Source organism: Adiantum capillus-veneris, chromosome 20, assembly GCF_014529385.1.
Source record: "Adiantum capillus-veneris isolate H3 chromosome 20, ASM1452938v2, whole genome shotgun sequence".
Lineage (NCBI taxonomy): Eukaryota > Viridiplantae > Streptophyta > Polypodiopsida > Polypodiales > Pteridaceae > Adiantum > Adiantum capillus-veneris.
In genome coordinates, this window is record NC_140950.1 from 132711340 (window position 1) to 132730743 (window position 19404).

At 44.4% G+C, this 19404-nt stretch overlaps 1 protein-coding gene across 2 annotated transcripts in view; it reads left to right on the top strand.

Annotated features, from left to right (window-relative positions):
- Window positions 1-19404, top strand: part of LOC147433259 (phosphoglycolate phosphatase) — a 77288-nt gene that overhangs the window by 23736 nt on the left and 34148 nt on the right. The window contains exons 3-5 of one of the 2 annotated variants that reach the window (XM_086492876.1): window positions 405-446; window positions 831-1159; window positions 1741-1945. In XM_086492876.1, coding sequence (XP_086349002.1) covers window positions 405-446; window positions 831-1159; window positions 1741-1945 — 576 coding nt within the window. The remainder of the gene's footprint in view (window positions 1-404; window positions 447-830; window positions 1160-1740; window positions 1946-19404) is intronic. The other variant, XM_086492877.1, reaches the window with a different exon arrangement.

Genomic DNA, 19404 nt, shown 5'->3' on the forward strand with positions numbered 1-19404 from the left:
AGATCAACTAGCTTATGTACTGTACTCCGTATCCTTCATTGGGATAATGCTTACACAAGGGAACTAGTACTTTCTCAGATGCAGCTGTGCACTATTTGCATGGGAGAACCTGAAGTTCAAGAAAATTTGTATATAAAGTGCACCTTGTTGATAGTTTGTGTGAATTGATGCATATGAACAGCACTGCTTTTCTTTTCATGTGGTTGTAAAATTCCTTGGCTACTTTTAGGAACTGTCGGGATTAGGTAGTGATGTAGGTTGCAGTCAAAGAGTTTGTCGAAAGAGAGTTTGCAAACTAGAAGTCATTGGAAAAGCTAAAGATGAAAGTATCTAGGGTTATTGTATGAGCTGGCGTTTTTGCAATGAAGAGACATTGAAACATTCAATGTAAATGATTTATGCAGAGTGCCTATGGAATGTCAGGAGGAGGGAGTTTTATTGCTTTGGTGAGCTCTATTCAAGGCTTTCTTGTCATAGAAAACCCAACCAACACCACGGGAAAATAATGCCTTTATCTCTGAGATATAAAAAATTTCCTAGCACCACTATATAGAGAAATTCAACACCCTTTGTTCTCTGTGCCTCTGTCTCTTCTCAGACAAAAAAAAAGTGCAAGTACCAAGGATAACTTTTTGGCTCAATTTTATGGCATGCGTTTTTCCTTGCAAACACATTTGGTGCGCAGATGTCTATATGGTCTTCAATGTTAACAATTTTGTCTATACTTTTTGTAAAGATAACTGTAGGGCTGCAGATGAATGTTTCATATACAATTACGATTTTGAAAATTGCTGTTTTTTGATTAAGTGTTTGTACAGTGGTCCTAGCAGGTCGGGAATTGGCAACAAAATGAAAATTTTCTGCGCCCAGATTGGTCAGGATTGTCAATGCAGAGGCTTTGCGAAGTCATTGTACCAATTTGTAGACTATGGATGTGTAGAGAACATACACGGAATACCAAAGGTCAACCCTCCATGACAGAGGATTGTGTTTTACCAGAATCCTTAGACAAAAGTCTTATAGGAGAATGGAATTTGCTTTTTGATTCCTACTCACAAAATTATGGTGAACGCAAATCGATGAAAAGTAGTCTGCTTGCAACTGGGAAAGCTGAATTTTATGCAGACTTCCTATATAATCTGTGCTCAGGGTGTGTCAGGTATAGACTTTTAAAAACAAACCTGATTGACTTTGAAACAGATTTTGAATTTTAAGCATTGCTTGTTATGAAACTCCCTTCTCCATGGACAGGTAAATCATAAGAGTCGTTTTCAGGCCATACTTCTTTTAATATGACCTTTAGGGGAAGTGCAGGTTAAGTGCATTGTCAATAGGTTCGACCAGGTGCTTTGTGTGTAGGTATATTTTGTCAGCTTTCAAGGGCATGACCTTAAGATCTGTTATGTAAAAGCACCCTACAAGCTATATCTTAATGAAATCAGGTTGGTAAACTTCCTACTGCATGAAGTAGTTAGTATAGACTCCTCAAAATAAAAGGCAGCTTCTCATTGTAGAGGTACTGCAGTAGGTGTTTGATACTCTCTTATATGGGGGGGTGCAGTTTTCATGTTCACTCGCTTCTGCTGACTCCATTGGGTGCTCTCATGTTTTGATGTGCATAGATTCTGTTGATCTTGACTCCATGGTGGCTCTGTCATGTTTTGATGTGCATGGAATCTGTTGTGCCTTTGTATTTGCAATCCAGTTTTGTATATCCAACCTTCTCTTTGAAATTTGCAGGCAGAATGGTTATTGTGGTGCAGAAACTCTAAGAAGCCATAAAAACCTGGTTTTAGAGGACTTGATTATTTTTGTTGCAGATAAAGCATCAGCCTTGTATCTTGATCTTATCTCTACTGGAAGTACAATTTGTGACAGCCAATGGTTCAATATGATGGCTCAGTCGATACCTTCAACGAGATTACTTGAAAAATTCAGGAATGAGGTATGCTGCAGTCTTTATGTTTCACATTCCTTTTTCTTTTTGGTTTTTGGTTTTGGCTGCCGGGGGGAGAGAGATAGATAGATAGATAGATTGAATTATTGTCCACGGAGGTCAGATATGACCTATGGGACCGAAAACAGAAAACATTACAATAGGTTCTGCAAAATGAGAGGGGTTGCGGGATACATTTCAGTTAAGGACTGAGGGTCCAAAAAAAGAGGGGTGGGGGGGTACGATAGGATGAACAAAACCTATGGAGAGAGGGGTGAGGAGGAAGCCGGTTTGGGAGTTCGGAACTCTTGAATAATGGCTTTACCTCTGCGATAGACTGCCCATTTTCTTGCTGCGCGCTCTTCTCACATCTTTTGGAGTTCTGCCTTCTTCTGCTTGAGTTAGCGGGTGTGAGATCTTCTACAAACCACATTTTGGTGTCCTTGAGAAGCCTCGATTGCTCAAGGAGTTTGATTCGGTCTGCCTTGTTTTTGAAAGTAAGGATTGCATGATTGGTACGATGCTCGTGTACAAGAGAACTGATTGTTGCTGGATCCCATTGTACCATGTGGATTATGGATTGGATGCAAGCAGAGGACTCGTGAAACTTGAGGTCTCCTTCCCCTTTCCAGTCGCTTGGGAGCCCGCCAATGCGAACATTGAGGGCGATATGCTCTTGTCGTTGTCATTTGCGTAGTGTGAATGCCACCCGGTCTTTGACCTTGCAAGAGATTCCTCCTGTACTTGGTTTTTTACCTCCTTTGTGAGGGTGGTCTTGACTTTCTCCTTTACCTTAGTGAAATTGACTTCCATTTGTTTCATTTCCTCTTTGTAATTTTGCACTGGCAAGCCGATCCTCGAGGGTTGCAAGCCTCTGTTTCAGTTCAGCATTCTCCTTGCGGAGTATTTCGACTTCGGTTACAGGGCGGGTGATACTATCCCCCTTTGGAGATGTTGCCACGACTCCGACGAAGCTGAGTTTACCGCGCGACGAGGCCCGGGTAGCCATGGGACTCCCATCTTAAGGAAAACACCCTTCTTGAGGTTGAATAGCAAACGCCCTTCTTGGGAGGCTGCTGTCGTGCAGGCTGCTATCATGTAGGTCGTCGCCTTGCTTGGGAGGTTGCTGTCGTTGCAGATGTCGTCGCAGGGCAGCAGGTCGAAAATTCGTTGCATTGTTGTCATGCCAGGTCGCACAATTGTCGCACCAGGTCGCATCAGGCAGTTGCTTGATTTGGGGGGGGATGGGGCTATGGATTAACGTCTCTCCATAGGGCAGCCCCTCGCCCTGGGGGAGGCTGAGGGGGAGAGGACGACGACGAGTGCGACAGAGGCTAGGGTTACGATGAGAGAGAGAGAGAGAGAGAGAGAGAGAGAGAGAGAGAGAGAGAGAGAGAGAGACAATTTGTGCCCGTTTTGCAGTCTATCAGGAAGAAACTTTACCATCAGTCATCTTTGCATTTGTCTTTGGCTCCTTATGTTGAATCACGTTCTTCTTACGATGGCTTGGTTCACCACATCCTACATGATTCTTCACTTTGGTATGGTGTATCATGGCGTGATTGAAGCGCCTTGTGCGCAACTTTGTGTGGGGTGGCCTAGATGGATCTCGTGACACAGGCCACAAGTCCATTGGGACACAATTATTTTGCCTAGAGAGGAGGGAGGCTTGTGGATTATTGATCCAGAGATGCACAGCAAGGGATTGTTTGCCAAGCTCATAGTATGCGGAATGTTTCCTGGGTTGGAAACTGTTTCTGCACCATGCTTTGTCACATACCTCTCCTCGTTTTGGATCTATGCATATTGCCGGTGCTTGGTGCTCGACCATTTGATTCATTTTCACAAATGCACCTTTTAATATGTCTCATTTGTCACCATTTATGTGCTCCTTATTGCAGATTTGGAAGGAATTGCGTCTTGCTTTGATTTGACATCCGCCTTCTTGGGTAGAAGAGGTAGCGAGGCAGCCACTTGTATGGAATGTATATGTGATAGATTCAAAAGGGCGTTAGCTAGGCGAGAGGACTTACATTGACCGGGCTAGATGGGATGACGGGCCGCCGGCTGGCTGTTTACACTGTTGGTTAGATGCTATCTTGGTTGGTGCATAGGTTATTGGTGCTACCTACGAGATCCGCAAAGGGGTTGCTGGATGGGTGTTTTTTGACCCTCATTGGGAGTCCCAATTGTTGCACAGCAAGGGACTCTAGTATTTAGCATTATCGAGACTGGCCATCAGGGACGTCACACCATACTGGAGTTTCAGGGTGAGATACCACCTGATCAGCAATTGAGTGCTAATTGGTAGCTTGTTAGATTGGTAGGCTCTTTTGAGAGGAGATCTTGTGTTGACCTTATTTTCACTTCTGAGGAGACACCACTTTGGAGATTGTGGTTTGGCTAGGGAAGCCCCTTGTTTTGTTAGTCTGGGATCCTGGTGAGTGGTAGTGGGCTTCATTGCCCGATGATGGAGCTCCTCTTCCTTTTTTTGAGTACACTGTATATCTTGGGAGGAGGCTTCTATTGTGCTTGACACCCACTTCACCGTCTACATCAGTCAGATGTATGGCAGGATCAATGCACACTACCCGCTTTCCAGTGACAGTTTTGGGTATCCATATGGACCCTCAAGATATGCCGCAGGATATGCTATAATTTATTTCATGTGGATGACAGCGCACACAGGATTGTTTGTTGGCACTTAGGCTGCAACCATTGGTCATGATCCAACTTGTCGGAGATGCACTTTAGAGTCTAAGTCTTTAGGGCACTGTTTTTGGGTTTGTCCGTATGCGCAGCCAGTGTGGATGATAGTTTGTTGCTTGCTGATTAGAGTAGGCATACATGGGGGGGGGGTTGCATGGCTTTTGGAATTTCTGGGATCACACCCCTTTTTTTAGGGCTTGCCGACAGATCTAGTCTTCATGCTTACTTTCTTAGGCTATAGACCGGGCACTCTAGAGATGATTCCAAATGCAGCTCACCAATTGAACTTCTATTAGCGAGATACAGTTTTCACTACAATATGCAACATCACTCTTTGGACTATATAAAAGGCTGGATGTGCTCACATTTCGGGCTCACAATCTTCCCCCTACGTCCACAAATTTGATAGCCATTTGGAAGGAATTGCTGCATACTCTTGACAATCAGTGGGATACTTCAACAAGCTCTTCTAGGGTAGCAGAGCAGCGTAGATGCGCCTTTCTTCACACATGGGCGAGATCGTCGTTTCTTTTCAATCGGGACCATACCCACATGACATGGCATTGTGCACCTCCCCAATGGTTCATTTTACACTCATTGTATAGGCTACCTTGACTTACATAGCCCTTGTCGGGGTGTTTACGTGCGATCGGTGAGCCGGCGGGTCAGCACCGGGCTGCTTGTTGTGGGAAAAGTGTTAGAGAAAGATGCATAACACCAAGCAATGGGATTATGAGACGCTTTGAAAGCTTAAAAATGATATTTGAAATACTTAAACTTGATAATACATAGCCACTATGGGCTTTATTCACAAAATTGAGCTGTTAATGGCATTGCGAGCACTCTTTACTCCTTCTGCCCTCTCTAAAGCTCCCGACACACAGACACACACACACAGATATAGAGTGACCTTGTCTTCCATTAGCATGGCTTCCTTATAGCAGAGGGCTCTCCGCAATCTATCAACATAATGTAGTCCAATGAGGGAGTATATCTATCAAGAGGCCTTGAAAGTTTGAAAGTCTTGCAGACCTTCTATGTCAGGTGCAGCGGAATTGAAATGGTGAAAATCTAGGTTTTACACTTTCGCAAATCTTTTACTTCTTTCCCTTGCGTTAGTGATTGCTTTTAGCTTGAATGATGGTTTCTTTTACTTTTCCTGAAGAGAGGGAATGACAGAGAGCAGTAGAGATGTGGAGAGAGAGAGAGAGAGAGAGAGAGAGAGAGAGAGAGAGAGAGAGAGAGAGAGAGAGAGAGATGAAATGAAATGAAATGTTATATTAAACGTCTTCAAAAGGCCAAAATGACCTATGAGACCAAATTGATACAATCTTGGTGGATCTAATACAATGTCTTAGGTACAAAAATAAAATGAAATAAAGTGAAAAATTAAAGTCTTAACTGCTAGATGTGAACTAAGCAGCTAGGTGGTACTGTGTAGGATATGAGTAGGGGGGGGTGAAAGTAGTGACTGGGGGCTAATACAACACAATGTGGGTGTGCGTTATAGGAATATATTGGGTGATAGCTGATACAGAATGAGCAAGATGTACGATCCTCAAAAGAGCTAAATCATAGGAGATCCATCATCGATCCCTGGTGGATCTCATCAATCTCTTCCATGGTCAATAGTCTGACCAGGCGTCGTGCACGTCGGGCCAAAGTGATCCGAATCCTCCGAACCCTAAATCCTTGAGAGAGAGAGAGAGAGAGAGAGAGAGAGAGAGAGAGAGAGAGAGAGAGAGAGAGAGAGAGAGAGAGAGAGAGAGAGAGAGAGAGAGAGAGAGAGAGAGAGAGAGAGAGAGAGAGAGAGAGAGAGAGAGAGAGAGAGGTCTTTCCCATGCCTATCTACAGCAGTTTTGGTCAGCCATCTGGGATTTACATGCAGCTTGTCGTATTTCTTTTTTCATGTGGATGATTGCACATGCAGGACTTCCAGTTGGGACTTGGCTAGCTACTATGGGTCATGATCTGTTATGTACTCGATGTCCTCTGCGACTACCCGAGTCCCTTGCACACTGTCTTTGGTCATGCTCCTTTTCCCATATCGTGTGGCTAGCAGTTTGCTTTTTACTTAGCAGAGCCGGTGTTCAGCATGGATTTCTCACTTGGGGATCTGTTTCATGGTTGATGCCGATGCCCAGGCCGCATCTTTTCTACGAGGGCTCAGACACAGATCCAGCTCTTATGCTTACCTCGACTGGTTATCGGCGAGAGACTTTGGCTATGTTACCACAGATCGCTTGGCAGGGGGATCCTCAGACCCGTGATGAAGTTTTTTCAGTCATCACTAGCATTACACTATGGAATATTCGGAGAGCTCGTTGTCTTCACATTCTTAGTGCAGCACCACAGCTCCTTCAGGATACCCTCACGGCTATTTGGCTGGACATCATTCACACCCTCATTTGGCAGTGGGATTCTTCCTCAGGTATCTCTAGAGCAGTCGAGGCTCGTCGATTTGCCTTCCTTCGGCGTTGGGCTAGATCACCACTCTTCTTCGCACTTACAGGTGGCCAGATTACATGGCATTATGCCCCCCCTCAGTGGCTTCTCCTTCACTCATCACACAGACCACCATGAGATTGTTCTAGTCGAGTTGTCACTATAGTGGCTCTCACCCTTCCATTCAGATTGTATACCCCACGTGATAGGCTATTTTGGCATCCGCTGGGGATTATATTGTACTCAGTAATATATAGCCCTGATTTTTCCGAGAGAGAGAGAGAGAGAGAGAGAGGAGAATGACACCCGGTCCCAACCAACCCTCTCAAGGGCCCCCCACACGGTTGTGGATGTGGTATTTGCTTTAGATTGCGTAAATCGAATGCACACACATGCAATACCTTAAGTGCAAACTTTATTGACTCTAATGGAGAATGTTGCCACAGTAACTCCTCAAGACGAGGCACCTCCAGGGCCGATTTGATGCACCTTTGGGTCCTTCTGGATGTGGAATTCCGGATGCCCACGAAGAGGTAGATCTCGGAGTGAATTGCGCTCTTGATGTGAGAGGAATGAAGAGCTGAAAACGCAGATCTCAACGATGTTGGCGAGGGAATGACCGAGGAGAGGCTCGATGGGTTGCTGAAGTACCGGACTGCAACGGAGAGGCTAGCGACTGCTAACGCCGGCCAGTTCCGGTACTTCAGCTGGATCTGAAAACGCTAGGGCTGATCTGCAAGTGTAGCAAGCACTAGGGTTGACATCTGAAAACACTAGCTGATGGGCTCGAAAATGCTAGCTCATCTGTTGCAGAAAACGCTATGGCTGATCTGAGAAAAACGCTAGAGAGATGGGCACTACATCAATCTGGAGAGAGTGTTACCAAGGCCTCAAACACCTTCGAAGGTGGAGAGAGCTAGTGGGGAATGAGGGTAGGGAAGAGGAAGAAGAATCATCCATAGGAGAAAGAAATAGTTCCTCACTTATCATCACTCTTCTTGCTTAGTATAGAATAATAGCATAGTAATGAAGATGAAGAAGATGGCAAGCTTAAGCATTGAAGCATGGTTCTTGGTTGGATTTGCATTCCATAGCCAAGATTGTTGGTGTAGGCTCTCCACTTCTCAACAAGCTTGGAGAAGGAGATGGAGCTCTTACAATTTGCACTCCACACAATGAGAGAATGTGTGTGTGTGTGTGGGAGAGTATACCCTCCCTCTCATGCTTGGTCCACCTCTCTCTCTCTCTCTCTCTCTCTCTCTCATTATTTTATTTGGACATGTATCCTCTTTTTTCTCTTTGAGAGAAAGAACTTAGTTATTTGTTTTTATGTATCTAAATTCTCATTGGAGCCCTTTAAAACCTCTATCCAATAGCATTCAAATACATCACGAGAGCCACATGTGGAGGATCATTTGAACATGTGCTTTTCATGCTTATTAAGTCATTTGGTTGAATGGAATACTTCAAGGACTTAGTTTAGTCAAGCATGGAAACGTTCATGCCTCTTGAGAGTTATCTTTGAATTGAATACTTTAAGAACTTTAATCATTTAAGCATGTGAGAAACACCTCAAGCTTTTGGGTAAGGTTCCCACTAACACTTAGCAAGCCAACAAGCACCTCATACTTGGGTAGGATTCGCACCTCAAGGTTAGCCCTAGCTTGCCTAAGATCAAAGGACTTTTGAACACTAACTTTTGGAGGTTTTTAATGAAGCTAACGCTACGGTCTTTAAGCTCCATTAGGTAGCATTGCTCTTCAATATACCATCTCTCATTTGGACCCCTTTTAACCTTGGCTCCATGTTGAGACAGATTCATAAACACATGTCTATACTCTACCTTTATTCCCATTTATTCTCCCACATTAAATGATCAGTTTAATATGAGAAAATCATTTGGGTTGGTTAGATATTAAATTTTATGACATTACCTCTCTCTTGAAATCATAGTCGTTCTCGACTATGAGGTAGAAGAGATAAAGTCTTAGTCATTAGTCTACGTTTCTTAGCGGTAGAGGATCCCTTTTTACCCTGCGACATCATTCCAGAATGGATGACTAGTCCATTTGGTGCTTGGAAGACGTAGCTGCCGCAAGCATGTCTGCTCTTTAGTCCATATCATACTTCCAAAGTAGAGTGACAAATTCTACTTGGTGTTTGAGTGATGTCGTTATCACAAACATGATTCTAAGCATGCATACTATTTAAATTTGTGCACAAAAGAGGATTAGTCTTATAAGACAAAATCATTGTTCATTAAGAAAGCATTTACATTTGCTTACTCTAGTGCAGTATTGTAAGCATTGACAAGGTTCATACTATCCTTAAGTTGTATTCCTTGCATCCATCTACCATCTTCAAGTGGATAATTTTTGAACTTAATAAGATACCATTGGATAATCTTACCATGCCGTAGTACCTTGTCTTCATGCCGAAGGATAGCTTCGGGTTGTAGCACCTCTTCTTGGTCTTTGATTTCTGGAGGGTCTTCAATAATTGGTTCTATTGGCGGCTCTCCTTTGTAGGCTTAAGTAAGCTCATTTGAAAAGCATTGTGTATGAGCCAATGGTTGGGCAACTTGAGTTGACAAGCCATGTCATTGATTGGCTTCAAGATTTGAAAAGGACCATAGTATCTTTTTGCTAATTCAGCATAATACTTTTGATGGCCCGTAGGATTTTTGCCCGTCGTTTGCCTCAATTGAGCCTTGGGAAACTTAAGTAAGATCCAATCATTTTCTTTGAATGTTAAGGCCCTTCTGTGCGTGTCAGCAGCAGTTTTTTGCCTTTGTTGAGAGATGGATATAGCCTCCTTAACCTGAAAAGATTCTTGTAGGTCATGGCTATACTGATCAGTAGCGAAGATCTTCCCATGTACTTTAAGTAGCAAGGGACTTTTAGGTCTTTCCTCTATGATCTCAAAAGGTGCTTTTTTTGTAGTAGTATGGACAGTATTATTGTACGCATACTCTACAAGGGGTAAGTACTTCTCCCATTGTGATCATTGATCTACTTCTGTAACATAAGTCTTTAGTAGATTGAGTATCATAAGATTGGCTATCTCACTTTGGCCATCCGTTTGTGGGTGGTTGTAACAGACTTGGACACTCAAGTTAAGAATTGTAAGGTGCAGCGGAATGAATGTTGTATTTTCTCAAGAGCAGTGATCTTTATTGCTCAAGGTTCCTTTTAGTTCTTAGGGAAAGAGAGAGCTTTCCGTCTTGTAGAGTGCTGTGGTCACGAACAAAGTGAGTGGATATTGTGTGTGCAAGTGAATGAGACTGAGAGAAGGAGAGAGAAGAGATACGACACTGTGAGGTTGTAAAACCCTCCTCCGAAGGCCCCACTCTCGTCGGCGAGAGTGGTCTACTTTGATTGCACAAAGGTGTACAATGCGAATGCAATGGACTGATGCAACTTGGACTATGCCGATGACGACGACGATGATGATGACGACGATTTCGTGGCTGAAATCTGAGGTCTTCTATCTGCTGATTTTCGGGACTGTTTAGGTGGCTGAAAATGACTGTTTTGGCTGCGTTTTTATGGCTGAAAATGGGGGAACATCTGCAACCAACTTGGGGGAGTTCTGCTACTGTGTCTTAGGGCTGAAACTGTGTGCATCTGTGGCGGTTAGATGCTGAAACCAAAAACGCTGGCTGGATATGTCTCATCACTAGAACGCTAGGCTGATTTGTATCTGCAATTCCAAAACGCTGATGTACTTGCTACATGCGAGGCTGATCTGACTCTGCAAAGCAAAACGCTGAAGGGCAGCAATGGAAAAACACTAAAAGGTTGATATGTTGCTGACTTCAAGGCGATGGGTAATGCTGTGAAAAACGCCAAGGGAGGGGTGGTGATGGCGATGGATCTGGTGCTGAGGGGGGGTACTGTTGAGAAGTTGCCCGTTGAGCGGGAAGCTCCTGCTGCCTCTTCTGCCAGAAAGTGCTAACTTGGGTTTGCTTATATATTAACTTAGTAAAATTGCCCTACCTACTTTTGTTGGAAAGTCACTTAAAAATAATAAGTGAAAATACCAATAAATAGGAAATGCACTGGAAAATTCCCCTAACTGATGCTAATGGATTCTGATGGGAATTTTGATGATCATGCTGTGTGCAACCGGAGGATATGCATCTATGCTGAGTGACTGGGCATGCATGGTCTACGAATAGACTCACAAAAGTGCCAGGTCACTGCTAATCTAAACTGACTGGACTGATTGAACCCTGCTGTGGTGTAGCTTGTCCACGGACTCATAGGGTTGGGATGTGTCACGTGACATCCCTTGCTTTTCAAAGTGAGGTACTGGTACCGAACTGTATGGCGTCGAGGGAGATCGCCAACAGCATCCGGAATCTTGGAAGGGACTCTTCGCTGGCCCACTTTGCTCTGTGGGTCGTGCGGTACTTGAACTTCATAAAGGTCTGCAATGCTTGCTTCTTTGGGACTCGCTGAAAGCGACACAAAGTCTTATGAAGCTCCTTTCTTGCTTCAACTTCGTGTAGAGTCGTGCTTCTTCTATCTTCAAGAATCTCCATGGCTAAAAATTCCTGAAACAATCTCCAACACAAAACCATGAACATACCTATTCCATGTAAAGTGAAGGAAAAAAATCTTGTTTTCTCTAAAGATTGTGTATGCAATGTAGATGAACATAGAGACGGAGTGACAACCCGTTCATCAAACACATGCAAACAATGAGGTCTAATCTTTTCTGTTTGATCAAAATCAATCAACTGTGGCAAATCACAATGGAAATGCCCATGCTTGGTGCTCATACAATCATGTGCTCTTTCGGAAACTGTGTCATGCCAAGGAAGCGACATGGAATATGACTTCCTTACATACAAACTTTTCAACTTTTCATGAACAATCTGCATACATTTGTGCTCATCCATGAGAGAAACGTGCTCAACATGCAATATGTCATGCCTAGGAAAAGGGATCACATAACGATGCTGACTAAAATACAGGAAACCGTCACGAATGAAACACTCCAACAATGCGTGCGTATCAATTATGCGAACACATAATACTTCCGGTGATGGCTCTTTGGACCAAGGTTCGAGAGCCAAGATCGCTTCTTCGGAACTATCGGATCTTCTTGTGGGGGATCTGTGGACCTCGACTCAAAAGCCAAGATCGATTCTTGGTGAGTGATCGAATCTACAACGAGGTTAGCTTCGCTAGGAACAACATCAACTAACACATCATCAATCACATTATCTTTGTGCAAGTCATCATGCTTGTCTTTGTCATCCAAATCATCATGCAAATCATTATCATTCGAATCATCATGCTTCTCATAATCATGCAAATCCTCTGTGTCATGCTGTGGAGAAAAAGAGACTGAGAGAGTCTCCTTCTTCTGAATCTTGTCAATCTTGTCCTGCATATTAGCAATGAGAGATGGAGAATGAGCAATGTCCTCTCCATGAATGACAGTAGGAGAATCACTTTTGGCATTGAGAGTTACAATGTTAGTCAGAAAGTCCATGAGAGCGTCATTATCACGAAACCATCGAATGCCCAAAATCATATCACATCCTGAGAGAGGAGAAACAACAAATCTCCTAGTGAAGGCAGTCTGTTAAATTGCAAATAACACATCAAGGCATTCCTCGGTGATGAGAGCGTCCATACCAGGACGAAAGCCAGAGACCTCGATAGGAGATGTCGGACTAACTTCGAGGCGGGCTCTCTCAACAAGAGAGGAACTGATCACATCATGTATACTACCTGGGTCAAACATTATGACAAAACGGTGCCCCGACGTACGACCATAACATTTAATGAGAGAATCATGGGAGGGTCTTGAGAAACTGTGGACACAATCGTGTTATCATTCATTGCATTGACAGATGTTGTGGGTGCTACGGGTTCTTTAGATTCATTCGATTCAAGCTTAGGACATGTTCGTTTTATGTGACCTTTAATGTGACAATGAAAACAACGACCTTCTTTAGAATACGTGCTTTGTTCTTCCGAAGTGATGTAACCTCCTACAATTCCTTGTGCTACCTTTTCATCTGGAGTAAGCTTAGGTTTAGCAGTTGTGTTAGCCTTACCCTTAGATTCATTGGAAGAATTCTTTGATGAGATACTGTTGGAAGATTGGTTAGAAGAGTGATCATTCTTACCATTCTTACCGTTCTTACCGTTCTTACCGTTCTGCGGGTTCTGAGAAGTCTGCGAGGTACTTGTGGAAGTCTTGTTCTCCTTAGGCTTTCCCTTGTTGTGCTTCATCTCCTGTGCGAGAGCAATCGCTACCGCCTTGTTGAGATCGATTGGATCGAATACCTCGACATTGTACTTGATATACTCGTCCAATCCAAAGAGAAAAGCCTCTTTGCGCTCATCATCTGACATGCGTAATTGGGTACCTAACTGCAAAACACGATTAGAAAAAGACATAACTGTCATACCATTTTGCTTGAGAGCACGCCAATCGTCCTTCAATCGTGCAAGGTACTGAGGTGGCATAAACTGCGCCTTGAGCTTGTCTTGGAAATCAACCCAATCGAAGGAAAGGGGCGTGAAATCGTCGGCTGCCTCTAGGTGCGCGGCTAGATGTGCCTCTTGCCATGCGTGGTACCAATTAATGGCATCACCAGCAAGGTACATAGCTGCCGTCAAAACTTTGCTATTTCCTGTCTTCTTAGTTGTCGCAAAATAAGCATTAAATTGATGCAACCAAGAATGAATAACTGTAGCATCCATCTTACCGTCATACTTACTGAAAGTCAACTTTTTTGTGACTGGATGATTGGAATCCGCGTCGTGGCTTGCGCCACTTGACGAACTCCCACGATCTTTGGGTGGTTCGGTCTTCGAGGCTAGGATGTGGGAAATAAATTCTTGATGACGAATCTCCCTTTGAGCCTCTCGTTCATCGCGCTCGCGTTCGAAAGCAAGTAGATGTTCTTCTTGTTTTGCGGCAAGAGCAATGTGCTCACGTTATTGAGCAAGGCGCTCACGTTTCTGAGCAAGTCGATTTTCTTCTTGTTTTGCGGCAAGAGCAATGCGCTCACGTTCCTGAGCAAGGCGCTCAAGGTCCTGAGCAATGCGAATTGCTCCTTGTCTATCCATCATGGCCATCATCTGCTTGAACATTTCCTCCATAGGGTTTGGTGGCGTAGATGGCGAAGGGGGAGGGTTAAAGAAATCATCTCCGGGTGGGGACGAGTCTTCGTCGCCTCTCTCATGCTCATCACCTGTATGCGAAGTATCCATTCTGCTTCGGGTGACGACCATGCACTATGATCTTGGGGTCTTAAGCTCGCGAGGAACTTGGGTTCTTGAGGGTCTTGAGGTCCTTGATTCGTGAGAATCTTGGGTTCTTGAGGTTCTTGAGTCTTGAGGGTCTTGGGTTCTTGAGGTTTTCTTTCGCTTGCAAATCGCGTTGGAGAAGGATCTTCTCTTCACCCGAGTTTTACCCTTTTCTGCGGGCGCACCCCTTGGCGGCCTTGCGCTCACACCAAGGTTGCTTTTTCCCACCTCACGTCGATTGGTCGGCCGCTAAGTGCACGGTCCGCTCTCAATGAGTGAAAAGAGACACAAGGGGAGGCTGGACAAGCCCTTCTTTCTTGGGATTCCTGTCACTCTTCAACAAAACACGATTAGGAATCGCCACGCCCAAGTAAACTTGGGTTCGTGCGACCTCAACAAGCAAAAAAAATTCTTTTGGTTCTTGTGGTTCTTTCCTTGAGTAATGCAGAACACTTCCAAAGCTCTGATACCAATGTAAGGTGCAGCGGAATGAATGTTGTATTTTCTCAAGATTAGTGATCTTTATTGCTCAAGGTTCCTTTTAGTTCTTAGGCAAAGAGAGAGCTTTCCGTCTTGTAGAGTGCTGTGGTCACGAACAAAGTGAGTGGATATTGTGTGTGCAAGTGAATGAGACTGAGAGAAGGAGAGAGAAGAGATACGACACTGTGAGGTTGTAAAACCCTCCTCCGAAGGCCCCACTCTCGTCGGCGAGAGTGGTCTACTTTGATTGCACAAAGGTGTACAATGCGAATGCAATGGACTGATGCAACTTGGACTATGCCGATGACGACGACGATGATGATGACGACGATTTCGTGGCTGAAATCTGAGGTCTTCTATCTGCTGATTTTCGGGACTGTTTAGGTGGCTGAAAATGACTGTTTTGGCTGCGTTTTTATGGCTGAAAATGGGGGAACATCTGCAACCAACTTGGGGGAGTTCTGCTACTGTGTCTTAGGGCTGAAACTGTGTGCATCTGTGGCGGTTAGATGCTGAAACCAAAAACGCTGGCTGGATATGTCTCATCACTAGAACGCTAGGCTGATTTGTATCTGCAATTCCAAAACGCTGATGTACTTGCTACATGCGAGGCTGATCTGACTCTGCAAAGCAAAACGCTGAAGGGCAGCAATGGAAAAACACTAAAAGGTTGATATGTTGCTGACTTCAAGGCGATGGGTAATGCTGTGAAAAACGCCAAGGGAGGGGTGGTGATGGCGATGGATCTGGTGCTGAGGGGGGGTACTGTTGAGAAGTTGCCCGTTGAGCGGGAAGCTCCTGCTGCCTCTTCTGCGAGAAAGTGCTAACTTGGGTTTGCTTATATATTAACTTAGTAAAATTGCCCTACCTACTTTTGTTGGAAAGTCACTTAAAAATAATAAGTGAAAATACCAATAAATAGGAAATGCACTGGAAAATTCCCCTAACTGATGCTAATGGATTCTGATGGGAATTCTGATGATCATGCTGTGTGCAACCGGAGGATATGCATCTATGCTGAGTGACTGGGCATGCATGGTCTACGAATAGACTCACAAAAGTGCCAGGTCACTGCTAATCTAAACTGACTGGACTGATTGAACCCTGCTGTGGTGTAGCTTGTCCACGGACTCATAGGGTTGGGATGTGTCACGTGACATCCCTTGCTTTTCAAAGTGAGGTACTGGTACCGAACTGTATGGCGTCGAGGGAGATCGCCAACAGCATCCGGAATCTTGGAAGGGACTCTTCGCTGGCCCACTTTGCTCTGTGGGTCGTGCGGTACTTGAACTTCATAAAGGTCTGCAATGCTTGCTTCTTTGGGACTCGCTGAAAGCGACACAAAGTCTTATGAAGCTCCTTTCTTGCTTCAACTTCGTGTAGAGTCGTGCTTCTTCTATCTTCAAGAATCTCCATGGCTAAAAATTCCTGAAACAATCTCCAACACAAAACCATGAACATACCTATTCCATGTAAAGTGAAGGAAAAAAATCTTGTTTTCTCTAAAGATTGTGTATGCAATGTAGATGAACATAGAGACGGAGTGACAACCCGTTCATCAAACACATGCAAACAATGAGGTCTAATCTTTTCTGTTTGATCAAAATCAATCAACTGTGGCAAATCACAATGGAAATGCCCATGCTTGGTGCTCATACAATCATGTGCTCTTTCGGAAACTGTGTCATGCCAAGGAAGCGACATGGAATATGACTTCCTTACATACAAACTTTTCAACTTTTCATGAACAATCTGCATACATTTGTGCTCATCCATGAGAGAAACGTGCTCAACATGCAATATGTCATGCCTAGGAAAAGGGATCACATAACGATGCTGACTAAAATACAGGAAACCGTCACGAATGAAACACTCCAACAATGCGTGCGTATCAATTATGCGAACACATAATACTTCCGGTGATGGCTCTTTGGACCAAGGTTCGAGAGCCAAGATCGCTTCTTCGGAACTATCGGATCTTCTTGTGGGGGATCTGTGGACCTCGACTCAAAAGCCAAGATCGATTCTTGGTGAGTGATCGAATCTACAACGAGGTTAGCTTCGCTAGGAACAACATCAACTAACACATCATCAATCACATCATCTTTGTGCAAGTCATCATGCTTGTCTTTGTCATCCAAATCATCATGCAAATCATTATCATTCGAATCATCATGCTTCTCATAATCATGCAAATCCTCTGTGTCATGCTGTGGAGAAAAAGAGACTGAGAGAGTCTCCTTCTTCTGAATCTTGTCAATCTTGTCCTGCATATTAGCAATGAGAGATGGAGAATGAGCAATGTCCTCTCCATGAATGACAGTAGGAGAATCACTTTTGGCATTGAGAGTTACAATGTTAGTCAGAAAGTCCATGAGAGCGTCATTATCACGAAACCATCGAATGCCCAAAATCATATCACATCTTGAGAGAGGAGAAACAACAAATCTCCTAGTGAAGGCAGTCTGTTAAATTGCAAATAACACATCAAGGCATTCCTCGGTGATGAGAGCGTCCATACCAGGACGAAAGCCAGAGACCTCGATAGGAGATGTCGGACTAACTTCGAGGCGGGCTCTCTCAACAAGAGAGGAACTGATCACATCATGTATACTACCTGGGTCAAACATTATGACAAAACGGTGCCCCGACGTACGACCATAACATTTAATGAGAGAATCATGGGAGGGTCTTGAGAAACTGTGGACACAATCGTGTTATCATTCATTGCATTGACAGATGTTGTGGGTGCTACGGGTTCTTTAGATTCATTCGATTCAAGCTTAGGACATGTTCGTTTTATGTGACCTTTAATGTGACAATGAAAACAACGACCTTCTTTAGAATACGTGCTTTGTTCTTCCGAAGTGATGTAACCTCCTACAATTCCTTGTGCTACCTTTTCATCTGGAGTAAGCTTAGGTTTAGCAGTTGTGTTAGCCTTACCCTTAGATTCATTGGAAGAATTCTTTGATGAGATACTGTTGGAAGATTGGTTAGAAGAGTGATCATTCTTACCATTCTTACCGTTCTTACCGTTCTTACCGTTCTGCGGGTTCTGAGAAGTCTGCGAGGTACTTGTGGAAGTCTTGTTCTCCTTAGGCTTTCCCTTGTTGTGCTTCATCTCCTGTGCGAGAGCAATCGCTACCGCCTTGTTGAGATCGATTGGATCGAATACCTCGACATTGTACTTGATATACTCGTCCAATCCAAAGAGAAAAGCCTCTTTGCGCTCATCATCTGACATGCGTAATTGGGTACCTAACTGCAAAACACGATTAGAAAAAGACATAACTGTCATACCATTTTGCTTGAGAGCACGCCAATCGTCCTTCAATCGTGCAAGGTACTGAGGTGGCATAAACTGCGCCTTGAGCTTGTCTTGGAAATCAACCCAATCGAAGGAAAGGGGCGTGAAATCGTCGGCTGCCTCTAGGTGCGCGGCTAGATGTGCCTCTTGCCATGCGTGGTACCAATTAATGGCATCACCAGCAAGGTACATAGCTGCCGTCAAAACTTTGCTATTTCCTGTCTTCTTAGTTGTCGCAAAATAAGCATTAAATTGATGCAACCAAGAATGAATAACTGTAGCATCCATCTTACCGTCATACTTACTGAAAGTCAACTTTTTTGTGACTGGATGATTGGAATCCGCGTCGTGGCTTGCGCCACTTGACGAACTCCCACGATCTTTGGGTGGTTCGGTCTTCGAGGCTAGGATGTGGGAAATAAATTCTTGATGACGAATCTCCCTTTGAGCCTCTCGTTCATCGCGCTCGCGTTCGAAAGCAAGTAGATGTTCTTCTTGTTTTGCGGCAAGAGCAATGTGCTCACGTTATTGAGCAAGGCGCTCACGTTTCTGAGCAAGTCGATTTTCTTCTTGTTTTGCGGCAAGAGCAATGCGCTCACGTTCCTGAGCAAGGCGCTCAAGGTCCTGAGCAATGCGAATTGCTCCTTGTCTATCCATCATGGCCATCATCTGCTTGAACATTTCCTCCATAGGGTTTGGTGGCGTAGATGGCGAAGGGGGAGGGTTAAAGAAATCATCTCCGGGTGGGGACGAGTCTTCGTCGCCTCTCTCATGCTCATCACCTGTATGCGAAGTATCCATTCTGCTTCGGGTGACGACCATGCACTATGATCTTGGGGTCTTAAGCTCGCGAGGAACTTGGGTTCTTGAGGGTCTTGAGGTCCTTGATTCGTGAGAATCTTGGGTTCTTGAGGTTCTTGAGTCTTGAGGGTCTTGGGTTCTTGAGGTTTTCTTTCGCTTGCAAATCGCGTTGGAGAAGGATCTTCTCTTCACCCGAGTTTTACCCTTTTCTGCGGGCGCACCCCTTGGCGGCCTTGCGCTCACACCAAGGTTGCTTTTTCCCACCTCACGTCGATTGGTCGGCCGCTAAGTGCACGGTCCGCTCTCAATGAGTGAAAAGAGACACAAGGGGAGGCTGGACAAGCCCTTCTTTCTTGGGATTCCTGTCACTCTTCAACAAAACACGATTAGGAATCGCCACGCCCAAGTAAACTTGGGTTCGTGCGACCTCAACAAGCAAAAAAAAT